This window comes from Lagenorhynchus albirostris, chromosome 8 (assembly GCF_949774975.1).
Source record: "Lagenorhynchus albirostris chromosome 8, mLagAlb1.1, whole genome shotgun sequence".
Taxonomy (NCBI): Eukaryota; Metazoa; Chordata; class Mammalia; order Artiodactyla; family Delphinidae; genus Lagenorhynchus; species Lagenorhynchus albirostris.
Window position 1 is genome coordinate 67,954,026 of NC_083102.1, and position 23,043 is coordinate 67,977,068.

At 33.8% G+C, this 23,043-nt stretch overlaps 1 protein-coding gene across 1 annotated transcript in view; it reads right to left on the reverse strand.

Moving 5' to 3' along the window:
• Positions 1-2,541: 2,541 nt before the first annotated feature.
• Positions 2,542-23,043, reverse strand: part of MEOX2 (mesenchyme homeobox 2) — a 65,194-nt gene continuing 44,692 nt past the window's right edge. The window contains exons 2-3 of the mRNA XM_060157110.1: positions 18,102-18,274; positions 2,542-3,945 (exon numbers count right to left, since the gene is read on the reverse strand). Of these exons, the coding sequence (XP_060013093.1) occupies positions 3,721-3,945; positions 18,102-18,274 (398 nt within the window). The 3' untranslated portion in view covers positions 2,542-3,720. The remainder of the gene's footprint in view (positions 3,946-18,101; positions 18,275-23,043) is intronic.

Here is a 23,043-nt window from a genome sequence, read left to right on the forward strand (position 1 = left end):
ATTATGTATTTGTATTTGATAGTTTAAACATTGCATTGTAATCTAAATACCACTCACCTCGAATATTAACTGAATTATGTTAATACCGTTTTATTAGAAAATAGACCATGGTATAAGTGACTTATTCTTAAAATTCACCCGCCTAAATATATTTAGAAATTAAGGTGAACACGTTTTACAGTAAAGCTTTCTAGTCACTAACTTAGGATAGCTACCATCTTGTTGCTGATTTTATTTTAGCTCTATAGTTTTCTCTAAACTTCTCTCAGAAGAAAATTAGCGTTTGCCATTATAAATATGCCAGTAATTTAAAAAATGTTCTTGAAAACCAGTAGCATTAGAAACATAAAATATATATTTTTATAATTTACTTCACTTTTCTATCCACCCTCTAATCTCATTCTATTATCCTAAGGAAAGCCCTTATTGAATGTCACAAGTCATTCTCACGTTTATTTTATGTAATGTCATCCAGGAGTGTACTAAAACTGTGGGTGGGATAATTTTAAGTGCATTTAGTTTGCTTAAAAAAACAACAAAATGGCAAACTCAGTTCTCAGGTCTATGAAGGGGAAAATATAGGTTGACAACCCTAGGTAAATATGGGAAGTAAGAGATAATTGGGATCATATTACTAATGAGGTAAAAGTATGTGGATCAGCTTTTGGAAAAACTTTGTAGTGTTCATCCCTCTAAATCCTGTGGGAAAAATCACTCTAACCATGATTCCATACTATTTTCAGAGAAAGGTGCTTTCATGCTATTATAAAGTTCCATGGAGCTTCAAGCTCTGACACAGAATTATATGAAAAGGGCATTATGTGAAAAGATACCATGGCAAGCCAGGATCCCAGTGTAGAATCAAAACAAATAAAGTTCTTTTAGATTTTGTCATTCTGGAGTAAATTAAACCCGATAGTACGTGAGAATATCTGAAGTTTCCTTATGGGATTTTAATTCTAGAAGGATGTTGAGTCACTGTCTAGCAAACTTAAGCACCACTTTTAAGATAAGAGAATACAAAAATACTCCAAAAAGACAGTAAGTTCTTCCAATTAAAATTAACCTAGCCTGCTTGTCTACCTGTCAGTGTGTCATCATTTTGCTAATGTGTTCCAGCATCTTCTATGGTGGATCACTTTAATCCACTGTGAATAAAATGATGCCCCCTTTTGGTCAGCCAGTGGCCTCTTCTGCCTAGTGATTCTTAACGTTCTCCAGAGTCAAATTTCACTTCATCATTTTAGAATAGCTTATGATTCTCTAATAAAGGAATGGTCCACAATACAAATGCTTCACATTTCCTAAATGTCATATCTATTCAGAATCACTTTTTCCCACTTCATTTATCACGCTAAGTGGTAATTCTCGTACCTTTCTATTTGGCCACAGCCCTTAGCTCTCATTTTAGCTGCTTTTCAGCTGTCCTTTCCTCTTATTACTGGAGATTATTTTCCTGCTGAAATGAAATATTCTCCACTTTGTCCCTATAGAACTCAATTGGATTTTTTTATCTTCCCACTTCTCTGTCAAGATGTTTTGAATTTAAATCCAAAGTAAGAAAAGTCAGTCCACCCAAGTAGATGTCATCAGTACAAATATACTTTGTATTCATTCAAGTAATTGATAGAAGAGTATCTGTTTTATGCCTGGAAGATGTTAATCTGAATTGCCTCCCTCCAAAAGTTAATTTAGAAATATTGCTAACTGCTGTGATAAAATTTATTACACAAAGGGAAAAATGTGATATGAACAATCTAATTATTCTATTTCTTGAATACTCTGTATATATCATGCTAGACTAAGCAAATTAAAATTAACCAAATCTATTTTTTTGTCAGTCTCACTATTCTAAAGCAAATGAAATCCAATAATGAGGTTTTTGGAAATTTTTACGGATTAGTGTTCTTTATTTTTATTTTTAATTAATTAGGGAATGGGGGAACTGCTGGATATTTCAAAATATTTTTGGTTAAAATATGGGACACAAGAAAAACAGTGTTATAAAGTTATTAAGTAGGATGTAGATATCCAATGTATGTGCGATCATGCATGATACAAAGTACATTAAGTTAACATAATGCTTGACTTCTTATACTGGTAATGTCCACTAGGACTAAGAATTTTGATTAGCTTATTTTCACATCAACAACTCTGGATATTTTTACTTAGAAACAATCATTGGATAATTCAGCTCTATTTATACATAAGCTTAAAAATGTATGACTGTGTTGTTTCTCACATTGTGGTGAATAATATTACTTTTTCTCCTACTTTTGTCTTTGATTTCTTAAAACATACAAAGAAATCTATTTGGCATATTCTTCAAATCAGGGAAATGGCTTACCACATGCCTATTCTCAGATGCTTTTTTATTACACAAGGATTTTTTTCAGTAATAAAAAAGTTCAGAAATTTAAAAAATGTAGACGATTCACTAATTATGATCATCTGGATTTACACAAGTGCAGACAAATTGGCACTTCAGCATTATCATGAAAACCTGTAAACATTTAGGAAATCACTGTAGGGAGACCAAAATTATTTACAAAGGATCATTTATTAAACACTTTTTTTTTACAAAATACAAAGATTGTTGTTCTGCATGAATACATCATATATGAAAAAATAATGTGTTTTTACTGAATTTAATTTGAAAACATTCAGAATTTTACCTTCTACCAACTTGAGGAATCAATTTTGTTTTGCAACTTGTCTACCATGGCCAATCAGGGGGGAACCCTTTTTCTTGTTAATTAAATCATATTCACAACAGCTAACATTTTATAGAAATAAAATCAGACAATGTCTGTCATACAAAGCTCTTTCTGCAAGTAACTGATTTGCCTATGATCCTAAATTTTTTTTCCAAGCTATAAGATAGGAAGAACTGAGGAGCTAGGTAAGTTTTATAATAATGTATTAGCAGCAGTTGATAGAAAATGCAACATAAGATTTGTTTTGTCTGTGGTACAAGAATATGTCCTATCAGACTCTAATGTATTTTTCTCTACTCAAACACAAGTAAGCATGTGCTGATTGTTTCTGGGATGACAAAATGTATAAAAAGACAAGAAGCTGGCTCTGGCTGTCATTGTGAGTGCCTATTTTCATCAGCTAATACGAATGCATTGCTAAACTTAGTGAAGACAGTAAAATGACTTAAGGGTAATATATACAGAGTTAAAATACATTTTTTAATCCACTTAAGAGTGATTTCAGGCACTGTGGCTGTTCAGGATAAAATGTCTCATGGTTTATTCTTGATAGTAGTGTAATTGTCAGTGCAAGCAAGAGCAAATACCTGCCCACTGCCACACACATAACCTCGGACATCTGGAATGTTCAGAGCAAATTCACCTTCTGCATCTTCACTCTGGAGGCACCTTCAATGCACATGTCTCATAGTTTGCTCTTGATAGCAATTTAATTTTCAGTGCAAGCAAAAGCAAACACAAAGCTGCTCACTGTCATACACACGACCAACACATCTGCAATATTCAAAGCAAGTTCACCTCCATCTTCACTGTAGTAGAAACTTTAATAAGTGGCACTTAGTGTAAACCCTCTATATATCATGAGAAACAGACTCGAGATGCCTGAATTTAATAATATTAAAAATCACGGTCCTAGTCATCTCTCTGTGTAAACGATGTTCGAAGAAGGCTTGCCATCACAACATTTCTTTCCTGAGAATGGAGCTGATCCCCTCCGTGTATATCATAAGTGTGCATGCTCTGAGCTGTGGTCACTGTCGTGGCTGTCTTCATTCGCTAGAGAGTCCCCTGTTTGTTGGAGAGTGGCTGCACCGATTCCCGAAAGCTCTGAAGGGAGAAGTGTTCCTTTTTTCACATTCACCAGTTCCTTTTCTCGAGCAGCAGCTCCTTGCTGTCCTCCTTTTACTCTCTTCCACTTCATTCGCCTGTTCTGGAACCAGACTTTCACCTTTAACGAAGAAAGGGAGCAAACAAAAGAAAGCACGAAAGAAAGTTAAATGGACCATTTTGTTCTTCCTTTTTGGTCATCAGTGAAAAAAGTAGCTTTTCAAAGGCTTATACAAACACACTATGAAAGAGTGAATATGAAAATAAATCAACATGGAATTTAATCATGTCCCATGTTCATGAGAATAATTTTAAAACTTTCAGAAGGTACCAAGGACTATATTTCACGTTTTATGACATACAGTATAAAAAATAGATGGGAAAGTACTCTATCATTTTAGGTGGTTCAAAGGTATTTAGCTTTATAAAGAGTTTCTGTGAATTAGAACTAACATTTAATAATTGTCTGGGTCAAACAACAGCCCTCCTCCCGCCCCGGGCTGTCAATTCCTGAACCCATTTTAAAAATGCTCAGGGAGGGCTTCCCTGGTGGCTCAGTAGTTGAGAGTCCGCCTGCCGATGCAGGGGACACGGGTTCGTGCCCTGGTCCGGGAAGATCTCACATGCCGCGGAGCGGCTGGGCCCGTGAGCCATGGCCGCTGAGCCTGCGCGTCTGGAACCTGTGTTCCGCAACGGAAGAAGCCACAACAGTGAGAGGCCCGCGTACGACAAAAAAAAAAAAAAAAAATGCTCAGGGAGCTACTGATGAAGCTACATCTGGAAGGTCATTCTGTGCCGCTGCAGTCCACGGCTGCATTCCCAAAGCTTTACTTGACCATTCCACCTCAGAGTGAATCCATCTTCTTTTGAACTATGCTTTTTTTTCTGCCCTTAGTACTTTTATTTTACTTTACATATATGTGATTCCAATGATTTCCTCCAAACACGATCGAGATCCAAAATTTTCACTGATACTTGTTAATTGCTAATACTGAGATTGTATATTATGTTAGTCTCATCAGCTTTGTAGAGACATGCATTAAATGACCATCCATGACCACAACCATAATAATTAATGGCATCATTTCACTTTCTTGTTTAGGAGGAACTGACTTCCTTTCCTGCTGCACTTCTCATCACTGTATATTCTTATTAGGCTAACTATTCCTTTTACTTTGCATTTCTCTGTCTACCCCACTCAAAGTTACCACAAGCCTGAATTTTGTGTTTATCATCCCCAAGCCCTTATTTGAAACAAAGAAATAAACAGAGACAACAGCTTTTTTCACTACATGTGACCCTAAAGAGTACTGTTTAATTTCGCCTGTCTTTTAGATTTATCGAAATGGAATGTTTTTAACTATAGCCTTCTTGCCTTATCCATGTTGATTCAAGGGACTGCATTCATTCATTTTTCATGACTGTATACGATTTCATTGTGTGAATATATCACAGTGTACCCATTCTCCTGTTCATGGACACTTGAACAACTTGTTTTTTTCCATTATAAATGATGCTGTTATAAATATTCTTGCATTTGTGTTGTGATAAACATGTGATAGAACTTCTCTGAGTATACACTCAGGAGTTGCCATCATACACAGGGTGTATGAATGTTGAATTTAACAGGATAATACAGAAAAATTATTTTCTAAAGCTTCATCAATTTAACCCCCCCACAGTCCGGGGTATAAGAGTTCTTACCAGTCCACATCTTTGTCAATATTTGGAGTTATCAGTTTTTTTCCAACATAATGACTATAAATGTTATCGCACCATCTTCTTAGTTTGCATTTCCTGATTACTATGAAGTACAGCATCTTTAAGTGTTTATGGCCCATTTGTATCTCTTCTTTTGTGAAATGCCTCCACATCTTTGGGTTACACTGAGTTGTTTTTGGATTTAATTTCATTCCTTATGGACTCTTAAAATATGTTCTGAATGCTAATTTAATGCTTTGTGGTTATATGGCTGTTACTATAGTCTCTCAATTTATAGTGTGTCCATTTCCTTTCCTTAGAGTATCTTTTGATGATCAGAAACTAAAATTTATTATATTCAAATTTATCAATTGTTTCTCTTATGGCTATCTTTTTCATGTCGTCTCTAAAAATCTTCTTTCTTCTGAGACCATTAAGATATTCTTCTTTGTCTTCTAAAAGTTTTAAGGTTTGCATTTCAAATTGGAGTGCTCAATCCATGACGTACTGATTTTAGTATATAATGCAAAGAAAATTTCTAAATTTACTTTATTCCACTTGTATAATAAGTTATTCCAAGACCATTTAACGAATAGTCCACCCTTTTTCCAGAGATTATTGTTTTCAACTTTGTCATACATCAAGTTTCCATTTACACATAGCTTTATTGATGCACTCATTTGTTATATCCTTTTGACAAAACCGCAGTCTTAATTATTATAATTTTATAGTAAGTCTTTATATCTGGCAGAGATAGTTCTGTTTTATTCTACTCCAGGAATATTTTGAATATTCTCCATTTTCACTTTAGAAACAATCTCAATTTCTGTAAATGCAGAGTGCTAAAGAGAAAGTAAAGAGAAACATATTACATTTCTAAAGATGTACTTATTTTAGTGGTCTTCAAATCACAATACTCCATCAAAATTTGTACAGTTTTCTCAGCTGCTGGCACCAGAAAACATTTAAACCAAGTCATTTCTCAACTCTGGATTTTCACTCTTCTATCAGGCCATAATTAAAATCTTGTATCTTACATTATCCATACATATATTAATCCATTTAACAATCAAAAATAAGAAAATGTAGGAAAAGATTGCTTAGAAACGCAGAATATGTAGTAAAATAGACGGATTAAAAACAAGCTGATTGGTGTTCCTGTATTATTATTACTTAATAGCCAAATGACAAGCTGTGATTTTTAGTCACATATCTACTTAGGGCTATGCCCCTATACTGATAGGTGCTATATATGCATTTTTCAAATACTCAAAATTTTTTCTATATGATTCCCGTTTTATAGATGAGGCAGTTGAGACGCAAAGGTTAAGTGACTTGCCTAAGAGTACGCAGACGGGAAAATGTGTTGCCAGAATCTAAACCTGGTGGTTTGTTTGGCTCCAAATTGATTTTTTTTTTTTTTGGTTTTGTTCCTGTTATATTTCAAACTCCTGCTTTTTAAGCCTTCAGGTTAGAAAAGTAAAGGATATAAAGTATGTGAACTCCATCCATATGATTACTATCATTCAGGTAATTCTCCTACCCAATATAATTAGGTTTGTAAATATGACAGTATTTTCCTGTACTGTAATTTAGGTAATTATACTACTCAATTTAATTACCTTTGCAAGTTTGACATTGCATGTTTCATTAGATCTTTTCCACATGAGTTGGGCTCTACTCCTGGCTTCACTTCTGAGTTTCTGTGTGAATTTGAGAAAATTATACTTCTCTCTGCCTCAATTTTCATATTTGTAATATTGGAATAATGAGCCTTTCAAGATTCTCCATAGGGACATTTTCTCCATGGACAATTCCAGATGGAAGAAACACATCATCATCATTGTCACCAAAGAGTGAAATATCCAGCCAAAATAATCTTGGCAGAAAATGGGAGGAATAGATTTCTTTAAATCTATACTTATTTCCTTTTCTGGGAGGAGGGGTGCATTAATTCTATAATACCAGTATAAAACCTGTTATGTGCAATTTTAAATTGAGAAAAATGTAAGAATATGGTATTGATTTTAGAAACAGTATAGGTTATTTTGTGTTGTTTCCTATGTCTACCATGTGAAATTTTGCCATTTCATTTTCTTAAACAGACAAATGAAAGACTTCAGAGTTTTCAATAGTAGCTATGTATCAATATATATACATGGATATATAGATATATGCATGCATATGTGAAAGCATTTGATGATTATATAATAAATCTAATAATTTGAATACCTTTAGGTATTTTCTTGAGGTATTTCTTGAAATGCCTTGAGGTATTTTCTTAGTTCAAGCTACATATTTGATACAGGAACTCCATGAATTTAGTAATGGAACAAAACACAGAAACAGATGCATGATGAGTACACCATATAAAAATGGGAAGGAAGAGTACAGAACTTCAAAAGTCAGTGTGTCCAGTTGTATTTTCAAATATACTATAAAATATTGGGATGAATTGAAATAAGGAGAGGAAGATTTTGGGGAAAAGCATATGTTTTTCTACAACCATCACAGTATTAAAAACAAATCTATAAAAGTATTCCGGATTATGTCAATATTGCCATTAGAATAATAACTCCATGGTTTTATAAATAAAGAAACTTTATAGTTTAATTTATTATCACTTAATAATCCAGCTTCATTGGCTGGATTGAAAAAATACTTTTGTAAGATAGCTAAAGAATAATCATTCAAATGCTTGACAATTTTTAAAATATGCAAATTATTTTGATTAAAATTTGCAAGTGTGTTTCATATAATAATCTGCACTTATAAACTAAGTAGAGTAAAACTAATCTTGTGTTTCCTTGGTGACTTGGAATCTCTAGTCATTCATTCATACACTCAATATTACTGAATGTTTAGTAACAGGTAAGAGGGGTTAGATTGAGGAATGTGTACAAATAAATAAGAAATAGTTCCTGCCCTCAAGGGCAGTTTACTGACTGTATATGAGGCCTTTGGCGTATACTGAGGTGAGTAAAGATTAGCTTCATCTTTTACAGAATATCCTTAAACTGCTTGTTGTTGTAGTTGGTGTCATTGCTAATCCCCTAATAAGAGGTTCCCCCAATGGTCCATGAGATGGCATGAACTCTACCCCTACATTCAATGTCCCACACTGTTTTGCTGCCACACAATTATTATAGCAAATGATTTCTTTCCCCTGGGAATCTCATGCTCTTGTTGTTACTGGCATCCTGTGTGTCTCTGAATTTTTTGTTCTACTAACCTAGGGTAGTACCTTAGGTGCTAGGAAATTGGATCATCAAATATTTTGCATACAACTAAAACAAATCTGTCCATCTTGGAGTATGATATATAAATTTTGTGAACTTTTGTTACTTTATTTGTGCTTAAACTCAATTTATCTCCTATTGGCAATTTCTCTGGAAATGCTGGTTAACGAGTTTGTTTGTTTGTTTGTTTTTAGTATTTCCTTTTTTTAAGATTGGATCTAGGGCAAGATTCCATATGAAGTATGTTTTGTTACACAGTATGATTAATAACTCAGATAAAAATAAGTTCTTTCTCCCACAAGAATCTGAGTAAGGAAAAAATACCATTGTTCATGAAACCAAAGCAATAAGAACCGAACTTATAGCCTCTTAATATTTCTGCATGAAGGTAATATTTTTCAAAAAAATCTTCAAAATAAAAAAAAAACAAAGGAAATAATAGCCTGCAGGATTAGTAGTAAATATTTAAAGTGCTCAGTTATAAACCTTACTTTTCAGAACATCTGATTATTATGAAGCCTCACTTTTTAATCCCCTAGTTTACAAGTATTTAGTATTCACATTGCCTGGATAATCAAACTACTATTTAAATAAATAGGAAAACATTTTTTCACATCTTGACTCTCGTTACTGAAGAAAGCAGCTAAGGGAATCTTACTGTAGCTAATTTGTTTAAATGATATTTCAGAATCTAGAAATCTAATATTTCTCTTTAATAAAAATACTGTAACTGAGAATCATTGTTACTATTTGCTAAACATTCGTTTTATCTCTTTAATTTATTTAGTCATTCACATATGACCTTCTATGTATAAGTTCATAACACCTGTCCTTGAGGGTTCACAATATATCAGGAGAACACAAAAGAAATATGTAGCTGTATTGTCATACAATTTTCTAAAATGGCCAGAGGCAAACTGGTTGATAGAAAGTAGAATCTATATAATGCTATAACCCATATTTATAGACTACCATAAATGTCTGTCTTTTGAAGAAACAGTCATAACACGTAACATCTGGATGAAAACGAAATATTTCAGTGACATATCTAGATGTCGCTAAACATCTGGAGTTTGTAGATTTAAAATTTCAACTGTTTCTATTTGTATATGAACACTTGAAATACTGTAAACACTAACAAATATTTATTCACATCTTTAACATGTGAAAACATGCAAAGGAATAATTGTATGAATATAATTTTATCACAGGTGTGATTAAATTTGATCATGGCGGCTGATCTAGTAAACCTACTGTATCAGTAAATGGATCCCAGTAAGACTTATCTAAGTAATTCAGTGGCAAAGTCAGTGGTCAAACTGAAGAATTAGAACCAAGAATGCTCTATAAGGTAAGGATGAAAAATGGGGGAAAAGTAAGCTTCTTTACTCTTCCTGTCTGAATAGATTTATATCTGATTAAGAGAAGGAATTCCTCGGCTATTTCCAAGAAGCACATGGGAGCTACCGGTTGACTGCTGTTTCTATAGCAGTGCAACAAGGGGTTGGGACGTGGGGTGTGTGTGTGTGTGTGTGTGTGTGTGTGTGTGTGTGTGTGTGTGTGTGTGTGTGTGTGTGTGTGTGTGTGTGTCTGTGTGTGTGTTGGGGGGTGAAGGGGGTTAGGACATATTCCATGACTAAAGCCTGAATCCCTGCGTAGAGGACTGCCACTCACCTTTCTCCTCTATTTTAACACAATGTTTAAGACCAGGAAATCATTTTCCGGCCTCTAAAATTTTCAGTTTCAAAGTCTCTTTTTTTCTTTTTGTACTTAGAATGCTTGAGAACCAGGCTCACTAAAAAAAAATGTAGTCATACGCATCAGCCATTGGCAGCCGTGGGCAAATAACATGTTGAACAAGAAATAAACTATTTTCTAGGCAACAAATGAAATTCTCCATAATAAATGGTAAAGCAATGGGTACTATTACAAACCAATCACATGTATTATATTCTCCTTAACAAAAATGCAGCCAGAGTAATCATTCACATGATGAGCAAAATTCTTAGAGGACTGACCACTTTTAAATTTGACCCTTTAGAAATGTCATAGTAGTAGTAAATGCTAACAATTATACCTCTTTTGTCATACCTGATGAAATTCAATTCAAATGACCTACTTTATTAATATGAATTAATATGAAGTCCAGTGAAAATTCACTACACTATTTCTATACAAGATTAAAAAAACAGATACATCTTTTAGTTATTCTAAGTGAAATACTGTTTAGCTCAGTATATCATGAGTAAATGACTTCAGCAAATCTAAGTGGAAATATCAAAACTAAATTAGGCATTTTTCTCCATTACTGTGTTAACAAATTCCTGAATAGCAATTCTTGAATACATGGAAATTGTGTATTCTGACCCACAGCTGCTACTTACCTTGTTTAAACTACTAAGATCAACTAGAATGATGACCTTTGCTCGCAACATCTTGCCTAATCTCTGGGATAATGTTTAACAATAGTTAGCAATATATCACAATCAGTATATACAATTTTAAGAAATGAACTTTATCCTAGCCACTGTCTAATTAAGTGAAATCTATCAAATGTAAATATTTGATTGAAACACAGAAACTCACCATTCTTATAAGAGCAGTAGAATATTGGCAATTCTTATGATTCAATCTAATTAAATATTCTGATTATTTCTTGACAACTAATTTCAAGATCAGAATACATGTGAACCTTCACTACACTTTTATTAGATTTTGGGACTGTCTCCAAAATTATTCTAAGAACTTATAATGGCAATTATTACTATCATATGAATATACACTGACCACAAAAGTATTCAGTAATTTCAATAACTGGGAAAATTTCAAAAAATTGAAAAAAAACTGTTCAGCATAAGAATTAGAAGTGATAAAGAGAAATGAAGTTAAAATCCATCCTAAGTTAAATACATCTCAGGTTTTCATGAGGAGTCATGGAAATAGGGAGTTAATTGGTAGAATGTCTTTTATAGCCAAATTCTCTAGAAATTGTCCATTATTAGATCTGTATTTACTATTTTATAGATGTCACAGAACATATGCAATGCTCTATATACATTTTTAGATAACAGAACATCTCTTTAAAGTTGAAGATGTTAACATAAAACTTGAACCAGCTTCTCAAAATGTCCAGAAGCTTCTTAGTTTTAGAATTCATTTTAAATTACATGAAAAAAACGTATATGATCGCAAGGATACTGTGGAAAAGGAGTAATCTTTCATTACAGAAGATTTTTTCTTTAACATTACACTTTAAATGATGATCTGTGTTGCAACGCATATGTTTCAGAATGTTACTGTCGATTTATTGATTAAATATAAGTTAATTATTTGTTTCCTTATTGAGGAAATACCTAAAATTAAGGCTCATTTTATATGTGTGTGTATATACATATAGGTAGATAGCGATGTATCTGTATATCTCTACGTCTATCTCTCTATTCATCTACCTAAGAACGTTTTAAAAAATAGATTCTTTACATACTCTCAAGGCTGGTTCAATAAGGGTGGAGTCTTATTTTTCTGATTTTTTTCTATATTATTTCAAACTTGGATATTTACATTGGTAAATGGTTAGGGTTCAATTGTTTATTTCTCAGCCTTCTACTTTATACAGCTAATATCTCTGAAAATTAAGTTAGGAGAGGCTGGAACTGTTAATCTTCTCTTTATAGATTTTGCTTTATTGTTGATATTCTTAAATTTTACATCATAGCCTTTGTTTTGTGGAACCTAAGGCAGTTCTGAATGTGGCTTTTAGAGCTCACCACACATTGTCGATATGCATTTCTTTAAAAAAACAAACAAACAGCATCACTCAGGAAATACCTCTTTTTATTTTGAACTAAGATTCCATTGTATATTCCACCATCAAATTGTCCACCCTATTCTACCCCATTTTTCCCATCCGAGTCAAATCATATTTAATCTCTCAAATTAGCAGGCACACCATGATTTAAGCAAAAGAAATATCTAACCGTTACTCTATGTGACTGTTAAATACTACTCTAAAGAAATGAGGAAATATCTAAAATCACTGGCTACACAGGTATTCTTGGATTACCTTGAATAGACAATATGTCTGATCTTGGAGACATAATTTATTACCTAAGTAACTGAAAGTATTCACAGAAATGTATAGAAATAAACCTGCAAAGGGGAGGGATTGTGCAAAATTCTGAGTAAAACACAAAACCACTGTTTATTTGGCACAGGAAAAATTCTCCTTCACAGTCATCCAAAAAATGGACGTCTATTTGGAAAATACTTGGCATTGAGCCATTTAATGATTTATGAGTAACAAACAAAACATAATCCCTCTCATTCCCACTAATGTAATATGATCCAACTAGGTGGGATTTTCCATTTATCTTGGCAGAGGTATCATGAATTCAGGCTGTTTATCCTGGTAATCTTAGCTTACAAATCTGCAACATTGCACCTTTGATTAGCTCTGTGAAATGATTTTGTGAAAAGGAAGGATCTCCCATTCTTTCTATATTTGGCAGCCTTAACTCTATAAATATGTCCATTTTGTCACTCCTATAGTTTTATGCAGCTGCCTTCCCTCTTCTTCCCATTGTGAGACATTAAAAATTTGGCATGAGCTTTTTCCAAGTGTATCTGGATGGATGAAAAAGCAGAATAAGCTTGTCAAACTTAAAAAAAATCTTGGGACAGGAGGGTCTTTAGACTGACTGGCTCTTCAAAGTATTCCAAGTGGGTCTGCCAACTGAGGATTATTAGATGTTGACTGAGAAGGGTATATGAGAATATGTTGTACACTTGAGGCTGTAAATTAGAAACTGGAAGGTTACTAGAGTGGTAACTATTCCACAAAAAACCACTATATAATTAAAATATTTAAAGCTCAACTTTGTTCCAGTGTATCCATTTTTATTTAACATAAAACAATTTTCTTGAACACCTAAGTGCTAACATGGAGTTCCCTTTGCAGGATAAGCCTCTTTTTCTCCTTCTTTCTTCTTCCTCTTTGGCCCAATGGAGTTCAAAGGGGATTACAGACTTCCCCTACCTGTATAGGCATTGCATTATGGGAGACACAAACATAAAAGTCCTATTTCTTTGGAGATTTCAGAACTATTCTTCAGGTTTGAAAATTTGCGTCCCGAGTGATATTTAAGGATTTAGTGTACCTTACTTTTCTCTAAAAGGAAACCTAATCATTATTGCAAATATTTATAATCACATGTATGTGGCCCATCAGAGCATTGTGGCAAGTATATTGATTGGGTGATATAAACAAGGGAGCAGTATCTACAAATAGCATATCAATTATACATATATACATATCAAATATACATATCAAATATACATATATTATACATATATGTATATTATACATATACAGTATCTACAAATAACATATCAATTATACATATTTTATAGGCAATTATGTAAATTTTCTAAATAAAATTACATCTAAAAACTGTTTCTGGTTATAAAGTAAGTTTTCATTTAGGAGAAAGTTATTTCTTGTGAAACAATTCTGCTATTAATGGAAATTATTCAATATTTGTTGTTTTTTCCCTTTACATTATTAGAACAAACAAGTTCTTTTTCTATATTTGAATTTTGACAGGCTTTTAAAAAATCAATAAAAAAATTTTTTAGGAGATTAAACATTCTATTAAAGTTAAGGAAAACACTGAGCAAAATGGAGTTAGATATAATATTCTTTGGTGTATACATTTAAGTTACTTTAATAAATCTCATGTTATTTTAAAGTGAGGAAAAAATCTTGCAGCAGAATGGAACTGAAAAATTGTACATCTATAATTAGAATATTTTACATGTGGAAATCCTATAAAAGGGAAGTTATTTAAGATTTCATATGTCAAGATATAGATTACATAGGTAAGTATGTATGACATTAATGTAAAATCAAAGTAATGGAATAGCTGTATCTCAATTAAAAGAAGATGAATGCAAAGGGTTCAGTTTATAACTCTATGTTTATAATTTTAAAAGCCCAACCATGAGAAAATGAACTGAAAATATCTCACTGGGATGAGCACTCTGGCATCTTGGAGGAATATGCTTTCAGACCTTTAAGAATAGCAAAATTGATTGACAGCATACAATATTTTTCTGATGAATTTAGCATAGTAAAATTCAGCCCAGAATAAAAGCCTTCAGATTCTTAATTTAAGATATTGAATGTGCACAGAAGTAGAGGAAAAAGACATGAACATTTGGCATAACCAGAAACATTGTCTCAGATGACCCTGTCATTCCTCTCTTGATATTCAACACTCATCACAATAGTGAACACTTGTTCAATTTTTGCTTCTTCCATGAGTTCTACCAGACTTGTCCAGCTTATTTTAACAAGATTTTATTTCTATCATTTAGCTCAACAAATATTTGTGTTACAAAAGGATTAACTCACTATGCCTTGCATAGCAAAGAAGTTTTCCCCCCTCTGGGTGACAGATATGTTTTATAGTTTATGCTAAGATTTCTTTCACATTCATTGTGACATATAAACCTGAGTAGAAGAAAGAGAAGGTAGTTTTAATTTCCATTTTAGGCCTTGGGGAGATTGTTACTTGCCTAAGAATACCCAATTCCAATTGCCAAATCTAGGATTTTTGTTCAGATTTTTCTCATAACAATTAAATTTTTTTCTGACTAACAAAAACTAAAGACATAATTTTGATTGGGAATTTAGATTCCACATGCATCCATCATATTTTCTTATTAACTTGCAAAACCGTTAATAGAGATTTATAGGATAAAAAAACTCTTCTACACAATACCAAATTTTGAATTCTTTGAAAACCTAATTAACTCTTAGCGTTTGTTGTTGTTATTTTTTCCCTTTATGAGGCTATAGTTAGATTGTTTCCCTAATGACCTCCAAAAAATTTTGCTTTCCTTCCATGTGTCTACTCCCATAGGCGGTCCTCTCTTACAATGACACGGAACTTGGTCATATGATTCACTTTAGACAATGGGACATTAGTAAATATGATGCAAGCAGAGGCTTTGAAAGCCCTTGTACGTTGGCGTTTTTCCTCTAACTACTCCTGGGAATGCTTCTACCACCATTTGTGAATCCCAGGGAGCCTATTAGAAGATGAAACCACATATGCAACAGGGACAAGATGTCCCAGGTGAGGCTGCCTACACCAACCAATTCTTAGTTACCCACCAGCTGACTACAGTTCCATGAGGGCTCTAGGTAAGGCCAGAAGTAGGCCAATTGAGCCCAGTCAAAATCTTTGATCCTCAAAATTTTGAGCAAATTAAATGTTGGTTATTATTTAAAGCCATTAAGACTTTTGAGTGGCTTGTTACACAGCAAAGGCTAAGTGATACAAATTTTAAAGGGACCCGTTTGAAAAAACAAAGATTAAAATTGTGCATGTGCGTGTATATAGTGTGTGGGGGGGTATGTATATATATGTACATAAGTTTTTCACATAATGGCTTCTGATTCTTTTCCAAGAATGGCAAGTCAGTTAGAAAAAAGAAGAAATACCCAAAATACCTTCAAAATTCCCAAACCAAATTTAAAGAATTTCTCCTAAAAAGACATTATTCTTAGCCAAAAGTGAGACCTCTGCTCTATGATCAGATAATGACAGGTAACCATAGGACATTCCCAGAAAAGAAAGCACAGATCTTGACTTTTCTCTAGACTAAACACAGTAATGCATCCCATATTTCTGTAGATTACAAGCAAACTCTAGTTTCTTATTTCCTTTATGTATCATTTAAAATATAGTTTCATTTCCTAGAATTCACTGTCTCTACACAAAAACATTAATGTATAATTCCACTCTCCTTCTTTTTTTCTGTTTCCAGTTAAAAAAAAAAAGCAAAAAAACAGAGGTCTGACAATGTAGATTTTGGATCCTGCTTTCCAGCATGCCAAATGTATACTTATGGAGAGAACTTTGTATGTGAAGTTCAAGGGAATGAAAATGTTGTGCTCCATAACTTCGGTACTTGTCGTAATATTTAATAAAATATAAACTGCCAATAAATAAAACCACATAAAAGTGTTCCTCTGTATATTTTCACTACCCAGAATTATCCTACTAAAACCTGAAATACAGAAATTAACAGAAGGAAAGCAGATGATTGAAGAAGTTGGATAAAATAACTTGCTCTCCTAAGATAGTATTCATCTGTCCACACTATGTTGATATTTCTTTGCTTCCAGTGGGATCCCTGGAGGAGGTGCGTACAGTGGAAGAGGAAATGAGACTCTACTCCTAAGAGTGCCAATCAAAACTGCACTGTCCATAAAGATGTTTGCATTTGCCTTTCAGGAATGTTTTCCTAAAGATTAGCAACTATTAACCATCAGTAGGGTAGATTCTCCTAGGGAAAATCAGAATCCGTATAAGGAGTGCTCTGGGAACACTACTGGAGTAAATCATATGCCATTCAATTAAAATACAAGAAAGGACCTAAAAAGGAATTAATTAAAAATATTATTTAGGTCTTATTAACTGGTGTCCACAGGTCACTAATAATTTCAAAGTGTTCTCTAAATGAGTGGGTACCAGAATTTTGAATTTCTGAGACCAATACAATTTCAAAAATATTTGAAGTAATGGGGTAGAAATGTTTACCAATGATCTATGTAGCCTTGCTCCCATAATTTCCCAGCTCCCTTGAATTTAAGTAGTACCATTGACTATTTCCAGACATTAGAGTGTAAATGGAAGTGACATGGGTCATTTCCAGGTGAAAACATTTAAAGGTCAATGCATGAACCTCCAACTCGTTCTTACCTCCTGTGGTTACCAAGGACACCACATGTCAGGATGCCAGAGGGTCAGATTGGGTCCCTGAGTGATTATTTGGAGTGCTGGACTTGTAAAGTTAGTATACTGAGAGTGAACAAACAATGAATTTTTTTCTTATGTCACTGAGGTTTGGGGGTTAATGTGCAACATAAACCCTATTCTGAGCAATAGAGGAAACCAACATGGGACTGCCAACTTTCTACTGTGCAAAATAAGGAGATTTTAAAATATAAGCAAATAAAATTCCTCTCCATATGCTGTCATTATATAAAAGAAATAATATTTTAAAATAAAAAAATATAAGAAAGGTACAATCACAGAACAAAGGATGATTCCTTAAACTGAATAAATGTAGTTTTCTATAAAACATGGCTATCTTATTCTTTCTTAATTTTGTCATTTTGCTGGGCAAAAACTTCATCATGAAAGAGAAAATCTGTCTTCCCAATGATATTTAAGAACCACAGAGCTAGACATTTCAAAAATGGTGGGAGAAGACTGTTGACCCAAAGCAATTAAAAATATCATATAATCTCAATATCCGACATTACCTGTCTTTCAGTGAGATCCAGATTCACTGCTATCTCATATCGCCTCAGTCTGGTCAGATAATTATGATGGGCAAATTCTGCTTCAAGTTCTCTGATTTGCTCTTTGGTAAAAGCTGTCCTTTCCTTCCTGGGTTTGCTATTGACTTCTGACTTGTAATTTCCTTCCTGGGAGTCTGAAAATAAAAGAGAGAATTAGAGTTAGTTCATTCATTTAAGCATGTTCAATCATATCATTCATACCAGAAACATTTACTGAGTAACTACTTTTCCAGGTAGCGTTAGACATGATAAAAATAGAGAGAGACCAAAGACAGTAAGACTTATCTCAACACAGTGAGATAAATTTCTTTTTTTTCCCAGTGTGCCCCCAAGTGACTCACAACCTAATTGGGGAAGTGTCTAGTTTTCTTCTTTTAAAATAGGAACAAAAAACTTAACTGCTCTTAACATGCTGTTATAATAACAAGATAAAACAAAGCCCCTCTAGAAAACAATTTTATATCTCAAACTATTCAGATATAAAATTTCTTCTAATAAGTTTTTCAACATAAATTCTTGAGATCTAAGGATGACTAAACAGAGTGATCCTAAGAAACAGTGGTGACTCAGTATGTGACTATCTGAGCAATTCAAATATCTAGCAACTGGACCATAAAAGTTAGTTCAAGCTCAGAGTAAGCATACGTGTGTGTGTGTGTGTGTGTGTGTGTGTATTTATTGTTTTTTTAATTTCAATTTAAGTGCAGTCTCCTTGAAGGCAATAGCAATGCTCTCCTTTTATTTTGAGTAATACTTAGTGCAATGTGGAATCTGTAAATACAATTTTGTTCATTTAACTCAAAATATGAACAGAGTTTTAAATGTTTTTTCCCTACATATGAGATAAACATAAGATGCCCAACACCTAAAATTAGGTACCCAAACACCAAATCTTATAATGCCCTGTAGAAAAAATCATAATTTACAGCAAGCATATCATGCCATCTTTTCTTCTAAGAGTTCAAGACATAATTAACATAGAGTTATTTTACTTATCTTCATAATATCCCTGAGATGTAGGTTAGAAGACATTCTTAACATACTGAAGAACAGAATGTGTGTCTATAATGGAAAAAAATTCTACATATACAAAGTAATAGATAATCATACCAGCTCTAACAATTCATGTCAAATTTACCTCAGTGAAATATCAACATAATCAAGATAAAGTGGCATGTCTGTACTCTCTCAAAAATTATTCCAGTTTTCTAATTATTTTTGAGCCTGTACACACAAATAGTGATGCCTTTACCAGGTAGTGATACAATGAACTCTTCTATGAAGCCAAATAAGAGAAATGATATAGGAAAAATGACGGTCAATCACATTATGAAGTGTGACATTTTTTTTAACTGACAAATATAGTATGGTACAGCTTTATGAAGGACCTTTTAAAGTGGTATTTGTTTCTTCATCCAATGATGCTTAAATATGCTATGTACAAAATATTGTTGTTTTTTTTTAGTGTTCTTTTCCTTTCTGTCTGGCTGGGGGAAGTCTAACTAAAGTCAAGAGGGGTCTGCATAATGGAAATCCTCTAGACAAGGTGCTCTAATGTAAACAGTTTTGATTTGACTCTTACCAGAATCTACGCTGGCCAAATGTAAAGTTTTCTAGGTCTAGTAGCAGCAGTAGCAATAGGTTTGCATCAAAATTTTGGCATACTTGGCCATTAATTTCCTGTGAGGGATCACAGGACATGTTTCACTGACTGGTGCACTGGCACTGTCATAAATTCTTTAGAATTCACAGACCACATTTCTGGGCTTGACACATAGCCCTGTGTGGACTGCCTCCGCACCTTGACAGGGCAGTCAGGGCTTTATCCAGTGCAAAAAGTGGTTTGTGGTATGTTAGACACAGGCTGAGTGTATCTGATTGTAAGCCACTGGGACCAGATGAGTTATGGATTAGAAGATGTGTGAGTTCTCAGCTAGGCTGTGTTTACACCATATGAACTTACCAGGCTCTAAGTGGAACCTGCATTATCCACTTTTTTAAGCCACAGATTTGCCAACCTCCACATCTTTGGTTCATTTTGCTATTCTGGTATTATGTGAACAAAACTTTCCGATGATTGATTTCTTTTTTTTTTTTTTTTAACTTTTCCATCAGCTGTACTGGCAGAGGCAAACTCAGTCACAGCCCAGAATATTCAGATAAGTCCCTCTCACAAGGACTCATGTTCTCACGTGAATCAAAAGTATATTTTTGCCAGTTTGGAGCCATGTTTAGTCTGAAATCTGTGGCTGATTATTCTTTATGTGGGGACAATGCTCTTTTCCCTTCAGTAATGCAACTCTGGAAACTGAAAGCAAAGCCAGGGCATTTTTTCTCATAAGCAATTCAGTTGGAATGATTCATGGTTAACACATTCCCTTATATAAGCATGAATGAACAAATTCACATTGAGGAAAGCCTATTAAGTTGTATTTATTTTTGAAACCGATTTCTTTTAACTTTTGCAGTATTCAGCAGTACTTCAAAAATGCCACAGACACACACAAACATACAAAACTTGGGCCAGTTCTTGGAAGAAGGGTTACATGCAGTGGATCTACACGCATGCCCACTGAAACTAGAAATATACAAGAGAAGGTTTATACATCCAGTGACTGAATTTGAACAAAAGTCTGGCTATAATTCAACATGTATATCCAAAAGCAACTTACCAAGTGCCTGAATTCCAAACCAAAGTAGCTCACAAAGTGAAATTCAGTGACTAAAATGATGTGAGTTGTGCACACTTACAATAAGCACAAATGGAATAGTTATATTGTAATTAACATGACAAAGAGTGGGTATGTGCTTCTTGATTTCATTACCTAAAAGAGAATGTCAATGTAGCTGAGGTAGCACCAATGTCAATTAATTATGTGGGCACTTTTATCCTTGGATCTGTGATTCTGTTGTGGTTTCCACCCATGATGCTCCCACTTTTTCTTTCCTGTGAAAAACATGCTCCTTGGGATTGCATTTCTGGACTTACATTTTCTTATAAGAAAATATAACTTATAAATATAACATAAAAATATAACTTTTAAACTTACATTTTAAATCTTGGATTTAAAACATTTTTTGACTTTTTTCCCCTGTATTTTGCAAAGTCCATCATTTGCTGACCCTGAAGCTTCTACTCCTATCACCTGACTAGCTTTTCTTTGGTGGAAAACGGGTGACAGCCTTGGACGAGGCTTTTGGCAAACTGCACATTAGCTTCCATCTGTTTCCCAGCTGTTTCAACTGAGGCAAAACTCCCTCCGTTTTCTTCAACCTCCCATATCCTATGCCAAATGGTAGGTGTTGAGGGGGGAGTCTGGAAACTGCCCTCCTTTCTTGCCTACAACCGCAAACAAAATGTCACCATCTGTACAGTACATTGCAATGTAAAATAGTACAATTGTTGTTTCTCGTCTCAGATACTTTAATGCACATATGGGTGCACTCTCACACTCCCTCACCGCTTGGAGGAAATGTTGACTTATGTGTTCAGGTATAGCTGGCAGTCCCAGTTCCCTAACCTTTTGCTCCCTGGGACTATGCTAATGGAAGAAGTCTGCAATACTTCCGTGGAGGATAAAAATTGCCCTCCAAGGATCGTTTCTGTCTAGCATTTAGAACTTCTCCACATGTGACTTTTTATTTCCCCTAGTGCAAGAGGATGCCAAAAGATAATAATGTTTTACTGACGACAAGTAATGTGAGGGCTTGGTCTGTTCACTAGTGGCACAGAATGCCTTTTAGCAAAAGAGAAATAATAAAGTATGATTGAGTATATTTTTGGCTACCCTGAGTAAACTTATTACCTTGTTTAAATGAAGAACATAATTTACCAATGTCTGTAAAATATCAAAATGTAAAGGAAGGTCTCCATAGCTTAGACTAAAATGAATACTTATTTCATATTCTGAAGAAAAAAATGAATACTAAGCCACTGTCTATTCTAGTGCTTTGCAACTTCTTGTGTTAACGTTTTGTAAGCTATTCAAAATGAGAGATATTCTGTTATTATTAACAAAGCTCGGCAAATAGTAGATATAGGAAGCTAATAATTATATTTATATAGGCATAGAGATTGTGGATAGATGTAGGGTAATTTATAGAATAATCCTATTGATGCTAGTAATTTTCACATTTAAACGGGAAATTGCCTTCCTTATGGGAAACTTATCCTACTTGCTACTCCAGCTTCTTAATGAGTGGGCATTTCAGCCTTTCCAGATTTTTTTTTTTTTCAGAGTAAATAATCTTCCCCAGGGGTTCTTAAATCCTCTAGGTGATCCACTCTCCAGATTTGAGAACCACAATCATAGTGAGCTACTATTACTAATGAATGTGGCTATTATACACTGAGGTATGTAAGGGAAAAAAAGGATTGAAAACTACTATGCTAAATCTAGAATAGAAATTAGCATTGAAAACATCCACTGTTTCTTATATCACTGATGTGAAAAATGTAGAGCTACTATAACAGTTTCCCTTAAAAAGCAAACCCAAATTTCAAAGACCAAAAAAAAAAAAGAAATTTCCATTTTTAGTAACAGTTTAGTAATAGTAACAGTTGTATTCAACATGCAAAAGTCATTCTATGGGCTGGACCAGTGACTATCAATTGGTGAATGTACTCTTTTACCATCCAGCCTCCCTCTTCACTGCCTCCTTGATTACTCACGGGATTGTCTAGTATGCTTTCAGGAATGAAATAAGTCAGATAAATCTCACATTAGTGAAACTGAAGATATATTTATTTTTATTACATTTGTGTTGCCAATTGTATGTTTTGAACAAATAATTCATAAAGGATACCCTATTTACTTCTGTTAAAGGCATTTAGGTTCTTACTTGGTGGGAGATACTGAAAGATGTAGCTAAAACTTATGTAATAGAATAGTTACTATTATGT